The 15,387-nt window shown below is 39.7% G+C and overlaps 1 protein-coding gene across 11 annotated transcripts in view; it reads right to left on the reverse strand.

The window, feature by feature from the left end:
* Window positions 1-15,387, reverse strand: part of LOC103043076 (rap guanine nucleotide exchange factor 6) — a 296,213-nt gene that overhangs the window by 192,706 nt on the left and 88,120 nt on the right. For 6 of the 11 annotated variants that reach the window (XM_049466446.1, XM_049466442.1, XM_049466440.1 and 3 more), the window contains exons 3-4: window positions 14,479-14,535; window positions 11,077-11,160 (exon numbers count right to left, since the gene is read on the reverse strand). The exons of 2 other annotated variants lie outside the window; for them this stretch is intronic. In XM_049466446.1, the coding sequence (XP_049322403.1) occupies window positions 11,077-11,160; window positions 14,479-14,535 (141 nt within the window). Of the gene's footprint in view, window positions 1-2,881; window positions 3,411-11,076; window positions 11,161-14,478; window positions 14,536-15,387 lie in introns of those variants that run through there. 3 more of the 11 variants (XM_049466451.1, XM_049466449.1, XM_049466444.1) reach the window with 2 other exon arrangements.

Raw genomic sequence — 15,387 nt, forward strand, 5'->3', positions numbered from 1 at the left:
ACCAGATATAACAACCAGAATAGGCAGACAAACAAAACTCTCACCAGATACAGGAATCGTAGTAGAGTACACAGTCCAGGATTGTAAGCAAAAGACAGTCCAACCAAGCATCAAATCCAAAAAGGGGCAAAACAAGAGACAAAAACCGATACACAAAAAGGCAATTGAAAAATACAGAGAAATAACACTCACTACGCAACGGAAAGTCGACAATACCTCGCTATATTTGTTTACTACGCCAGACATAATGGGGACACACCTTCCAAAAAGTTCCACTTTTGTCACGTCGGTCCAAAGAATATGTTCGATAATCTGAAAAATGTAAGTATGACGAAAATGCAAAATCAAAAGAAATATGTAACGAGGCTAATACTTTTTCACGTCACTGTATAATGAAAATAGAAACCATAACAATGCAATTACATAATTTTAAAATGAATATTTTGGGAGGGGTGTATTTTTTTTCTATACCCTCCACAGTCCATGCTGTGTGGAAGTGCCATTATTTAAGCACTGGCCACTGTATGACTGGTTAAACCATTGGTGAAGTTTATTTGAGTGTAAAAAAAAATGCAGGGAAACAAAATGATCAATAGCAAAGTGATTAAGGTCATGCCCATACGATATGGGATACATGATAAAAAATACAGCAGTGACATGTTTTTTTTCACTTAAAAGTGTGTAAAAATACATTGAACTGTAGGGTTATATTCACTTCAGAAAGCATCCTGCTACGATAATCATCAATAATTATAAGCGACCCAGTTCCTCAGATAGACTCAGATAATGCCCATGGAATAACAATACCACCACCATGTTTAGTAGATGATGTCTTTAGCTTTAGATCACACACTCTTGTTTTCCTTCATGCTTATTTAGAACTCAGCACATTAACAGTGTGGTATTAGATTTTTTACTAATGTAAAGGCTGGGAACACTTCCTTCAGCTCTGGGGCGGACATACAACATAACACACTTTAATTATATAGCACGTTATAAACAGTTCTATGCTATTTTAAATCAATATTTCGAAATCCATAAATGATTATCTTTATTCTGTTAATGCTTTGAAATAACTGTCCCAGAATAAGAAGATATTTTTAAGGCTGTTACAACCCTAAACGAAACACAGGATGAAGTGAAAAAACACCAGTGACCAGAACAATGATATGGAGCAGTTTGACACACATTCTTCCTGCAGCACCATCGTGCCACTCGAACAGTAACCATTAGATGTAGAGAAAGTCAGAGAGCATAAGGGATTAGTGCAGAAGTAGAGCAGTTCAGATGCTGCAGTAAGTTTAAGTAGCTGTAGCTGTGTGTTCACCAGCAGCAGGATGTGCAGGGTCAGGTCTATCTTAGGACTGTGTAGCTGAGTTTACACTAAATTAAGCTCAAACCCAGCGAGACTACACTTCCTTCCCTAAAGAACACTTCCTCTCACAAGCCAAGATGAAGCCAGAATCGTGTAAACCTGACTGCATGACGGCAGGAGAAGTGAAACAACTGAGACAAAGTTCCTCACACAGTTGAGTGTAAACTGTTTGCACTGGTCTCACTCTGAGTGGCTCGGCTGAACTGCTTTGTTTAATTGCCATACCTCCATAGCAACACACAGGCTGCTGACACTAGAGTAAAAAAAACACAAAACCACAATCTGCATGTTATTGTTTGTTCAGCTAAGCGAGCATGTGTGTGTGAGACTATGTCTATGAGAGATGCACTTCAGCAGGAGGGACTGAGATAAAACCTGTAGTGTAATGAAAAGAATAGGGGTGAACATTGTACTCCTGGTTTAGCACTGCCTCTCTTGAGGGCACTACTGAAACTCCAACAATCTCACAAAATTTAAAAGACAATAAACATTACCATGTTAACCAGACTTATGTTAACTTAGATTAAAGAACATAATAATGCTGTCAGACTGCCAGTACAAATCAGATTTTTGGCATTTCTAGATTGTATCCAGATTTACCTGTGATTACCAGAAATCACATGAAATCAGACTTTAGGAAATCACATTCATACCACATTTGGTGGTGGTGTGAAATGTGACTATAATAAGATTAGTACAGTAGAGTCTTAGTCTGAATAATTATTTGTTTTACAACAACAACAACAACAACAACAGAGGAAGAGAAATGTAAATCTGATGTAATCACTGCTGGCAGTCATCTGATCAGATATGATTTGGGAAACAAATCTGATTTAGCTGCAGTCTGAATACAGCCATTGAAAAATAACATATTACACCAGTCCTCACTTCTAGGTCCAGTAGTAAATACAGTTTTAAGTGCTTTTATTTGTATTTCAGGCACTAAACTGTCTATCCCTCCTATTTTCCAATCTGCTCTCACATCAACCTTGCAGCATTCTTTAAGATCACCTTTACTAAGTTTTTTTTTCCTGTTCCTTAGCCTCTTCTCAAACTTTAAGGTGACTATGTGTTTGCTGTTTATGCTCCAGGACTGTGGAACAGTTTAATGCCAGTTCTTAAAGTCACTTTTAATTTGTTTTTTTAAATCAGGCCTAAAACCTACTTGCATGTGAATAGCACTTTGAAAGTCTGTGGTAATAATAGACATTTTTGTGTATATGTTTTTCTTTTATTTTTATACTAGCATTTTATACATTCGTTCCATGTCCAGCAACACAACTTGTTTAAATAGTGCTTCATCAATAAATCTAAGTTACTGCTTAGCTAAACTCTTATAAAAAAAACTTAAGTAAACTAAGAAGCATGCAAATTCAGATTCAGGAAATGCCTAATCCAACAGAAGACCAGAATAAATCTTAACACAGGAAAACAGCTGTGGTTTCAGAATCAAAACAGGGCAGCAAAACATAGCAGAGTGCTGCTAGAGACGCATGGATTACTCACTGTTTGGTTGGTCGTGTCAAGCTCTGACAGCAGGTAGACTCTAATAGTGAAACACCTGAATAAAGGGGATCTGAATGTTCTCAAACTATAATCCTTTGGACAAGGCATGAATTTGTCTGTAGGGAATGTCCCACTCATCAGATTGGGTCATTCAAAAGCTGTTCGCAAACAACTACTGCTTTCTTTTCCTGTTCTCTCTTTCAGCAGCACACCAGAACAATGTTGCCCGACCAGTTGTGGGGAATTCAAAGAAACATCAAAACTCTCATGCCTTTACAAGCCAGAGCTGCAGCAGTTCAGAGTCTAAGACAGTCTCAGCGAAAAGCAAGTAGTCCTCAAACTGTGCCGTTCACACTTAAAAACAACAGCCCAAAAGTTCAGAACATCCAAATCCCGGTTTCTGTGTATCCAGTTGGGGGGTCCGCAGGGCTGTGGAGGGAGAATGCTCATTTCCTGCCTGGATGTGCTCGTGGGCTTCAGCTGCTTACAGAACACATGGCTAAGAGTTCTGCATTCCAGACCGCCCACTGACCCCTCCCCCCATTCCAAACACCTAAACAGCCCTGTGGCAAAAAGGCAAACACCCCCACCCAATACAATCAATCACCAGAAACACAACTATATTTCCCACTTCAGGCAGAGATGGAAGAAGTACACAAGCTCAATGTTTCAGTAAAATAACAACTTTTTCCTCAAGTACTTCATGCTCCTAAATGTACCCGGTTTAATATGTTTCTTGAAATGGTATAAAAAGTGAGGAAAACTCACCTCTCTGACAAAATGTAAAAAGCACACACCCCCAATATTAACTTCACATATTTTACAGTAAGCTGCTGATTCCTGTATTTTCTATCAAACCAACATTTCAAACAAACAATTTTTTTACACTGCTTATACACTGAAAATAGAGTTCAATGCAAAACTGGGATTAGAAATGTGTCCGGAACTAGTGGCACCTTGGAGCCATAGATAAAGCTGCTGGTTCAGTCTACTGTTTAATCAGGAAGGTTATTCGCGCATTCAGAAAGACTTTAGAAATTGTAAAATAGTCTTTTTTTTAGATTTTAAATAACAGCAATGATGTATTTACAATGCATATTGCATATGTCCTGCTGCTAATTGATACAACTAGTTAAAATGTAACACAGTATTTACAGAGTATTTAACATTATGGTGTATTTTCCTGTGACTGTTACAGATACCACAGCTTACATTTAAGTCATTCTCTGACCTAACTGCCTAAACAATCAAAATGCTTTCTGTCCAGTTATGGTAATTATCTCTGAAATTTTTTAAGAGGTATGAGAGGAACAGCAGAGCAGGTTTCAGCTCCTGCTCTTTTATAACTGCGCTCTGGAGACATGCGGTGTCTGCTCTGCTTCTGAAACCAAAGACCAGCTCTAATCTAAACACAACAACATCAGAGTCAACAGCACCACAAAAAAAATCATTAACACACAATTACACTAAAACATCCATTCACACTTATTAATAAGCTGAACTGCAGGAAAATGCTGGCTCTCCATACTCAATTACATACATACTTACAATACAGTATGCTGTGCCCTTTGTGTTAGAAATAAAAACGGATCCTGCGCTGTAAGGTGTTTGAAAACAGTTGCACCGTGGTACAATGATCAAACTCGTACCTTAAAGCAGTTAGTACGGAATTTAGAGTGTAAATATCTAACTAAACTGGAAGTGTTTCACTCTGCGTGGAAGGACAGTCATGTTAAATATAAAAGAGAACTTATTAAAGCCCGCTCAGCGTATCTGACCTCCAGTGTTGGGAGTAACGGCGTTAAAACTAACGGCGTTACTAACGCCGTTACTTTTTTTCAGTAACGAGTAATCTAACTAATTACTATGACTGTAACTATAACGCCGTTACCATTTCCGACACCGCGTTACTGCACGTTACTTTAGCAGCTCTATGAACTTTTTTTTTTATTTCGCTTTGCCCTGGTTAACCCCTCCTCTGTCCGGTGAACTTGAGCTTCTGGCCGCTGTGCCTGTGGTTTGGCGTGGTGAAGTGAGGCACAATTGTGACGATTTGCGTGCTCTAATCAATTCAGTGATTGCCGTGGACAACCCAAGTTCCGAATTAAGGACGTTAAGCTCTTTTTAGCTGCTCCGGTTTTTGTGGTGCTGCTGCTTTCTATTTTAGAGCTTAGATTCTCTGCCCGAATCCCACCTGACCTGAGGACCGACCCGAAATCAGGCTCCTATTTTTATTTTATATAAAGCTCTGGTGTGATAATCACAATGTTGCTAAGTAACCAATTATTATTGTTCACTAAAGCGAACGAAATAGCGAAAATTGAAAGTGAAAAACATTTGTGTTAACTGAATCTAATAAAAACGGTAATTAAAAGGAAAAACATAACTATCTCGAACTGTATTTTGTGTTTATAAAACTAACTAAAACGAACTGAAATTACTGATAGAATACCCTCATTTTTGTGTTTAATTTATTTATAAGCGCTGTTGTACAGCGGAGTTGTACAGCGGGAGTTGTTGTGCCGAGCGCGCGGCACTCGTGGTCCGTTAGTTCTTGTGTAAAGAGCTCGCGCTAGCAAGCCCACCCTAAAATGAACAGAAAAAATAAAAACAAAATAAAATTAAACTATAATAAAAATGAAAACTGTAATCACGTAGCTCTGGGCGCACGTGAACGCCTCCGCGTTTGACTTGCAGCATTGTGTGTAGCTGTTCTTAAAAATCATTTAAATTAAATAATAGTTCTATGCTTCTATGTTACAGTGTTAATTAACATAATTCTGATTATATTTCGCTCATTCAATCAGCCCGAAAACAGACAGTTTATGGGGCGGATCGGGTCAGGCTCATAATGACAGTTTATGGTTCGGGCTTGGGCAGAATGTGCACGGACTCCGGCTGGGTCGGATTTTTTGGGCACGATCTAAGCTCTATTCTCTTTTGGTGAAGCTGTTATATTAATACCATTTTAACGGGCATTAAATTGTTGTTTTTGTCCATTATTTTGTTTTATATATACATATTTCTTTTGAGTGTGGCTTGGTTTGTTAAATTTCATCCCCAGACGCGTTTTTCCGCTTTTTTCAGTATTACAAGTTTTAGTAATTTTCTTTGGTTGTGTGGAGAATTTCGTTTTATTTTTTTGAAATTCGTTAGATTATATTTTTGTCAACATTTTGGGTTTATTTTCGTTTGTTATTTTTTGTTATTTTTCTAATAATAATAGTAAATGCATAATTGATTTCCTTTTTTTGAGGGCAAATAATAAAAAGTAACGCGATAGTTACTTTTACTGGTAACTAATTACTTTTATAGTGGAGTAACTCCGTTAGTAACTCAGTTACTTTTTTGGAGAAGTAACGAGTAACTATAACTAATTACTTTTTCAAAGTAACGTGCCCAACACTGCTGACCTCACAGATCGAGATAAATAAAAATTATCCTAGAGTTCTCTTTAGTGTTATTTGCAAATTAACTAAAAACCAGACAGGTACTGAACCTCAGATTCCAGCCATTTACACCAGCAACGATTTTATGGACTTCTTCGATAGTAAAATTTAAAACATTCGGGATAAAATTAAACATATAAACAGCACATCCTCTATGTCATCTGGTCTGGCTGATCTAGAACAAAACTCTGTTACTGAAGTTAGATTGGAAGTCTTTAACCCACTTCCACAGCTAGAACAAGAGAGCTTTAAACAGCACAACCTGCACACTTGATGCAGTTCCTACAAAATTACTAAAACAGGTACTACCAGATATAATTAAACCTCTGTTAATGATACTAAACTCATCGCTCACCCTAAGTCATGTACCTAAAGCCTTTAAAACAGCTGTAATTAAACCTCTGATCAAGAAACCAAATCTTGATCCTACTGTACTGTCTAACTATAGGCGTATTTCAAACGTACCGTTTATTTCTAAGATTTTAGAAAAAAATTGTTGCCCAACAAAAAAAACAGATCTATGAAAAAATTCAATCTGGATTTAGGCCTCATCACAGCACTGAGACAGCTTTAGTTAAAATAACAAACAATCTACTTATTGCCGCTGACCAAGGCTGTGTTTCCCTACTCGTACTTCTCGATCTGAGCGCAGCCTTTGATACAATAGATCATACTATCCTTTTAGAAAGATTAGAGAACATGGTCGGTGTAACCGGAACTGCCTTATCAGGGTTTAAATCATACTTAACCGATCGCTACCAGTTTGTGAGGATAAATGATATGTCTTCCAGTTATACCGAGGTAAGATATGGAATTCCACAAGGCTCTATATTAGGACCGTTATTATTTACATTATATATGCTCCCACTGGGCAAAGTTATTAGAAAACATGACGTTAATTTTCATTATTATGCGGATTACACGCAGCTGTTCATATCAGCCACTAATGACAGAGTGAGAATAAAGTAAATAAAGAAAAAGATGTGAAATTGTGGATGTCGCGCAACTTCCTCCTATTAAATAGTGAAAAAACAGAAGTTCTCCTGTTAGGCCCAAAAGCTGCTAGAAATAAATTATCAGACTTAATGCTAAATCTGGCCGACTTCTTCTTCACACCTGGTTCAGCAGCTAAAAACCCTGGAGTTATTATAGATTCAGATCTAGCATTCGATAAACACATATCTAATGTTACTAGAACAGCTTTTCTACACCTACGTAACATTGCCAAGCTAAGAAATGCCCTATCACTGCATGATGCAGAAAAATTAGTCCATGCCTTCATTACCTCAAGGCTAGATTATTGTAATGCGCTACTGTCTGGATGTTCCTGCAGTAACTTAAATAAACTTCAGCTAGTTCAAAATGCTGCAGCCAGGGTCCTTACTAAAACTAGAAAATTTGACCATATTAGTCCAGTACTATCAGCACTGCACTGGCTTCCAGTCAAATTCCGCATAGAATATAAAATTCTCCTGTTAACGTATAAAGCCCTACACGGGCTCGCTCCTGAGTATTTACGAGATCTCCTGTTATGAACCACTGCAATTACTTGGATCTCAGGTTGCAGGTTTCTTAGTAGCTCCTAAAATTCAGAGGAGCTCTGCAGGAGGAAGAGCTTTGTCTTATAAAGCGCCTCAACTCTGGAATAATCTCCCTGAATATGTTCGGGACTCAGACACTGTCTCAATCTTTAAGTCTAGACTAAAAACTTACTTGTTTGGTCTAGCTTTTGGTAAATAAGGTTTTTCCCTTTAGATAAGGCTGCAGATCCAGGGGTTCGTTGTAACATACACAAGAAATAAATATATATAGGAAAATTAAGCATTTATTGTTGGGTCTATTATATACTTTTGTGGTTTGTAGCTGTATTTGTGGGCTGTTAATGTGTATTTAAGTTCATATAACTAAGTCAAGACAGAGAATATATAGTTATTGTAGTATTTATCAATGTATCGGTCGGGCGGGCAGGGGAGGGGGAGTTGGGCGGGTGGTAGCAGAAGGGGTACCCACTATATTCACTGCACGCCACAGGCTCTCTGCCTTTAGTTAGGTTGTTTTACTCAGATCTGCTGAAGTCATTAGCCACACTCTGATAATGTTTTATATTCTCTGTGTTACATAAATCCAGTCAAAACTAATTCCATCTCTCTGCCTTCCTCAGAGTTACTGACTGCCCACCTGTCTGACCCGATACCGATGGATGTTGGACCTTCAGGATCTCATGTCCCCTGTCAGCCAGATTGATGGAGGTTTCTGAAGTCAGCTTTTCTCCATCCACCACCACAGATCAGCTGCTCATCATCCATCTTACTCTCCACTACTGATTACATCCAAGCTTACATGAACTCTAACTGCTTCCATTAGTGCCGCTGTTATACTCTTGAATATATAAAACCTTCGTGGATGTATAGATTTTTTAAAAATAAATATATATATTTTTTTTATTAATTTAAAAGCCATTTGACCAGTGGTAGGATGGTCCCTCCTTAAATGTGAGTCTTGGTCCTCCCAAGGTTTCTTCCTCCTCCTCCAGCTCTGAGGGAGTTTTTCCTTGCCTCCGCGCTCACTGGGGGTTCTTTATGACAACACCACTAAAAAATGCTATACAAATAAATTTGAATTAATTTGATTTGCTTCTAACGGAACAGCACAACAAATTATTCAAAGTCCCTACTCCCAGCAGAATTAAGGCAGCACCAGCACACCAAAAAACATTTTTTTCCTATATATATATATATATATATATATATATATATATATATATATATACACTGCTCAAAAAAATAAAGGGAACACTCAAATAACACATCCTAGATCTGAATGAATGAAATATTCTCATTGAATACTTTGTTCTGTACAAAGTTGAATGTGCTGACAACAAAATCACACAAAAATCATCAATGGAAATCAAATTTATTAACCAATGGAGGCCTGGATTTGGAGCCACACACAAAATTAAAGTGAAAAAACACACTACAGGCTGATCCAACTTTAATGTAATGTTCTTAAAACAAGTCAAAATGAGGCTCAGTATTGTGTGTGGCCTACACGTGCCTGTATGACCTCCCTACAACGCCTGGGCATGCTCCTGATGAGGTGGCGGATGGTCTCCTGAGGGATCTCCTCCCAGACCTGGACTAAAGCATCCGCCAACTCCTTGACAGTCTGTGGTGCAACGTGACGTTGGTGGATGGAGCGAGACATGATGTCCCAGATGTGCTCAATCGGATTCAGGTCTGGGGAACGGGCGGGCCAGTCCATAGCTTCAATGCCTTCATCTTGCAGGAACTGCTGACACACTCCAGCCACATGAGGTCTAGCATTGTCCTGCATTAGGAGGAACCCAGGGCCAACCGCACCAGCATATGGTCTCACAAGGGGTCTGAGGATCTCATCTCGGTACCTAATGGCAGTCAGGCTACCTCTGGTGAGCACATGGAGGGCTGTGCGGCCCTCCAAAGAAATGCCACCCCACACCATTACTGACCCACTGCCAAACCGTTCATGCTGAAGGATGTTGCAGGCAGCAGACCGCTCTCCACGGCGTCTCCAGACTCTGTCACGTCTGTCATGTGCTCAGTGTGAACCTGCTTTCATCTGTGAAGAGCACAAGGCGCCAGTGGCGAATTTGCCAATCCTGGTGTTCTCTGGCAAATGCCAAGCGTCCTGCACGGTGTTGGGCTGTGAGCACAACCCCCATCTGTGGACGTCGGGCCCTCATACCATCCTCATGGAGTCGGTTTCTAACCGTTTGTGCAGACACATGCACATTTGTGGCCTGCTGGAGGTCATTTTGCAGGGCTCTGGCAGTGCTCCTCCTGTTCCTTCTTGCACAAAGGCGGAGGTAGCGGTCCTGCTGCTGGGTTGTTGGCCTCCTACGGCCTCCTCCACGTCTCCTGGTGTACTGGCCTGTCCCCTGGTAGCGCCTCCAGCCTCTGGACACTACGCTGACAGACACAGCAAACCTTCTTGCCACAGCTCGCATTGATGTGCCATCCTGGATGAGCTGCACTACCTGAGCCACTTGTGTGGGTTGTAGAGTCCGTCTCATGCTACCACGAGTGTGAAAGCACCACCAACATTCAAAACTGACCAAAACATCAGCCAGACAGCATAGGTTCTGAGAAGTGGTCTGTGGTCCCCACCTGCAGAAACACTCCTTTATTGAGTGTGTCTTGCTAATTGCCAATAATTTCCACCTGTTGTCTATTCCATTTGCACAACAGCAGGTGAAATTGATTGTCAATCAGTGTTGCTTCCTAAGTGGACAGTTTAATTTCACAGAAGTTAGATTTACTTGGAGTTATATTGAGTTATTTGAGTGTTCCCTTTATTTTTTTGAGCAGTGTATATATATATATATATATGAGAGAGAGAGAGAGAGAGAGAGAGAGAGAGAAAATTAAGTGAAACCAAAATTAAGGTGAGCCTAGTTTTCAATCACTTCTTTGTTGCCACTTGTCATCTGTACCTTTTCGTACTAATAGGGTAAAATCAAAAACTAAATTAAATTTGGTAAAAAAAAAAATCAAATATTGTTTTTAGGCCATATTTCCCTACTCTAATTACTACTAACCCAAGAAGAATCCACACTGGATTAAAAGATAAGCAATGCAGCCTCATTTTAAAACCATGTCCCATCATAAGCTCACTGTAACAGTAACTGGGGTAACAGTAACAGTGACTGAGGTGTTTTGTCCGTATCCTGCAGTATTATCATTTGAAGTCATTTTAAGTGGTACATACCAACACCGTGCCAAGTACATGTGCTCCTTCACGAAGACAGATCCAGACAGCAGTATGTACCAGCATGTAGAAACACTATCAGGGCTGAAACAGACACACACAACAAGCTGATTAACTGGAGTAGCACTAAATGGCTGGATGGCTGAATCTGTAATTACAGTTTAAAAACTATGCCTCACTTACAGCCGCCAACTGGCCTCTGAAAGTAGTTTCAACTTATTCTGCTCTACTTTGTCAGGTCTTTGCTACACACAGAAGCAATGAAACTGGTACTAATGAGGAGAGCATTTTCTGCTATAACCTAAAAAAAATGTATTTTGAAGACAGTATATCACCAGAGCAGCTACATGCATATGTAAAGCAAGCAGATCCAGATAATCTTCATATTAAACATCAAAATGGAGGAAAGGGTGAGCTCAGTGATTTTGAGTATGGTATGGTGTCAGACGGGCTGACCTTTTGCTATCTTCAGGTCAAGAGTCTCTGGGTTTACTCAGAAAGGTCAGACTGGTTGGAGCTGACAGAAAGGCTACAGTACCCTTTCTGTATAATTGTGGAGAGTACATGTATTATAAAACAATAAGGCCTTAAATGAAGGCTTTGATTACTATTGGGTTTACTTTTCCTACAAAATTACACAATATATGAAGAAAAAAATTAAATGAGCCACAATTCCCTTCTCTCTCCAGTTAACAATGTTAAGGATGTTAAGGGGATGTTAAGGGGTGGAGCATTGTGTGTGTGTGGTGAGGGGGGGGTGGGAGTGCTCCACTGTTCTCTGGTCCAATGAAGGTAATTTAAAACCAGGACATTTCCTCACTTTCTGAAAAAAAAAAACAGGACGTGAAATACGGACATGTCCCGGGAAATACGGACGTTTGGTCACCTTAGAATAAATGATTCTGTACCATGGACCGATTTTGGGCTCATCTGGGCGACGAGAGGAACTTTTTCCGAGCTGTGGATTGATGGCGCAATTCCATTCCTCTCTTTTCTGAGTTAAAAATTGCTGAGAAACATATTGCAAGAAACAGCAGCAGGAGGTTCTCAGATGAAGTGCTGTTTTCATTTTTCTCTGAGTAGAACAGTGCGAGACTCCACAGAGCTGAGCTACCATTACTCCAGAGTGTTAGCTTGTTATGCTAACTGGCTAGTGTTAGCTAAAGAGCTGTATCTGCTTCTTTGGCAGTGCTGTTTTGCACAGCGCTTGACAGCGCCTCTAGTGGTAGGGCAGTATGTAAAAAAATGCCTTTTTTTATTCAGTTTTAATTTTTTATCTCTGTTATATCACCCAGCACTATGACCCAGCCTTGATTACATCACAAAAATCAGCAGGTGTTTCTCTAGAAATTCAGAGGAGAATGGGAGGTGAGGCGGGGCTAAACAGTAACTGTTGTTGATCTCTGAAGGGTGATGACCACACCTTCACACTCTTATTCTTAATTATTTTATAATTTATATATACAATTGTTTTTTACTGTTCACTTTATAATTCACTAAATAACTTTATGATCTTTGCTCTCTTTTTAACTGTCACAATGACACAAGGCTTTGGAGGTTGTTTGTACTTTTCCAGGCATCAGGAAGGTCAGAGTGTTTTTATCAACAATGAGAGCTGTGAGGAGAACGTGACCCTGAGTGGCAGAGAAGCTTCACTGCTGTTCTGGGACCAGTGTATATAAACTAGGAGACAACAAGCTATCTGAGTGAAGTGCTGGGAACCTCTCCTCAGATAGCCAGCGCATGTCTGTTCTACACGCAGTAAAGTCGCACACAGGCCAGAAGATCTTTCCATCCACTCTTTTCCTCCGTTTCATCTTCTCACAGACTTTAGGCCACTTAAGGACTGTTTGAAACACAAGGACTGTTTTCTGTGTTCATGAAGGACACAGATCTGGAGCTGATCACGTCATTGAAACTGGACAACAAGCTGTTAACTGGACTCTGCTGTCATAATCATATTGATGGATTCTGTCCAATCAAATGTCATTTGCATAAATGTATAACTGCTTGGATGAAGTCTGAAGGGTCATCACTCCCTCGACTGGCTTTCTTTCTTTTTCTCTCTCCTTCTTTCTTTCTCTCTGGGTTGTGAATGTGTTGACCTATTGAGATATTGTTACACTATGTGTTCGTAGATGTACGTTTACTCTTTTCTAATATATTTATTATTTTTTGCTCCCATATATATATTGTGGTAGGCCCCTGGGGTTAGGGGCGTGACCACTGTGACCCGGAAGGAGGAAGCTCACAGAGATACACAGACACGGGGAGTAAATGAACTCAAATCATACCTTTTATTTTAAATGCCCTCCACCACACCCAAAAACAACTCAAAACATAACTCAGCCCAATGGGGCTCTAGAGTCTGTAGAATTACTTAGTTTTACTTTAAAGGCTAAATACGAGTCCGTGCAGCCTCAGCCCTCAGCTCCCCAGTCAAAGTCCTCCCAAATGATGGCGGAGGCTGAGTATATATGCCTGTCTCAACTGGCGGCTCAATCAGCCCTCATGCGGGCCAGCTGAGACAGGCATGGCTTTGCGCTCTGGCGTGGGGCGGACCCACAACTCCCCCGCCTCCTCACGCCGCAATATATATATATATATATATATATATATATATATATATATATATATATATATATATATAATGCTGAAACATTTTTTCCAGTAAACTTTAATATATTTTAAATTCTAAGCTCTGACTCATTGGTCATCATTTCATGTTCTGGGATTTCTCACGTTGGAGTTTTATCTAAATCATGCTGTGGTAAATTAACCTACATCTCTAACACTGTTTTTTTTTTAGCTGGATGTAATAAACTGTATAAGTTGTTTTTATGGTTGATTTCAGATCATTCCTGAGTTGAGGACTAACTGGTTGTGGCAGAGTGTATTCTGCCAGGTAGCACCCAGGATAGCACTTCCAGTCCAACAAGCTCAATAAACCAGCGCTGTGCAAACTATTAATCATTCTGAATAATGAACAAAGTGCAGCAGGTTGGAAAGAGTATTAATCTACTGCACTCACTAGAAAACTCAGACATTGTAGCGCATTACTTTTCTTGAGCATTAATCAATTTCAATGTGCATGTGATTAATCTTTTGGCAATAGTGATAACGTTTGTTATGACAAGTCAAATAATGGAGGTCACTTTGCTGCAGTAAGCATTTTAAGTGAGAGAGAGTGAAAGCGCTGGGAAGAGAGAAAGAGAGAGCAAAAGGGGGGAAGAGAGAGAGTGAAAAAGAAAGAGAGAGCAAAGGGGGGGAGAGAGAGAGAGTGAAGGAGAAAGAGAGAGCAAAGGGGGGAAAAAGAATAAGAGCAAGGGGGAAAGAGAGACAGTGAAAGAGAGAGAAAGAAAGAGAGACGGTGAGATGCGTGTCATTTCCTGGTGTACTTACTAGAACAGGACGTGGTTAGCTTCATAGCGTTCATATCTTGCAGTCATGCACATTGACCTGCAATCACACAGACAAGGCCTTTATAGCTCAGACTACAGCACGGGTCATTAACGATGTCTAGGGGAGGTGGTGCAGCTTCACATGGCACTCTTTTCTGTAGAATGTAGTTATGGAGAAAAGGACTGAAAAATCTGACCAGGTAAACATTCCACCAGCAACTGCAAAAGTCTGCATTACTGAGGCTGCAGTGTAGGAGCCTGTTAAAAGTACTCTGGTGATAGGAGAGACTATACTATGACACATGAAATTAGCTACTCCTTTAGGGGCACCAGCAGCAACTGTTACTTACCGGGCATTAGATCCTTACCTTATTTCTTTATTTAAGCTACATCGTAGTCATAATACTCCTATATCCCCCAGCTACTTTATGAAACATTCAATAACACCCTCTACAGCCACACAATTTAACCAATTTAACCATTATCAACCATAGTGTACTCTCTGGCAGACCCAGTAGAACTAGACAAACTAACTTTCGGTCTCACTTAAACACACAAAAAAAGAGAGATAGAAAAAGCTTGCACCGTGGTACCACAATCAAACTTACACGTCACAAACAATTAGTACAAATTTGGCAATCAACCAAACTGGAAGTGTTCCACTTAGGCCTGGACAATAATTTGATATTGGTATTTATCGTAATAAGAAACAACAACGATGTAATTTTTGTGGTATTTTGATATGTATTATTTAAAGAATCTGTCACGGACATTCAGGATAAAATTAAACAGATAAATAGCACATCCTCTCTGTCATCTGGTCTGGCTGATCTAGAACAAAACCCTGTTACTGAAGTTAGGTTGGAAGTCTTTAACCCACTTCCACAGCTAGAACTAGAGAAAATTATCT

The sequence above is a fragment of the Astyanax mexicanus genome, chromosome 17 (assembly GCF_023375975.1).
Source record: "Astyanax mexicanus isolate ESR-SI-001 chromosome 17, AstMex3_surface, whole genome shotgun sequence".
In the NCBI taxonomy this organism is placed as follows: Eukaryota; Metazoa; Chordata; class Actinopteri; order Characiformes; family Acestrorhamphidae; genus Astyanax; species Astyanax mexicanus.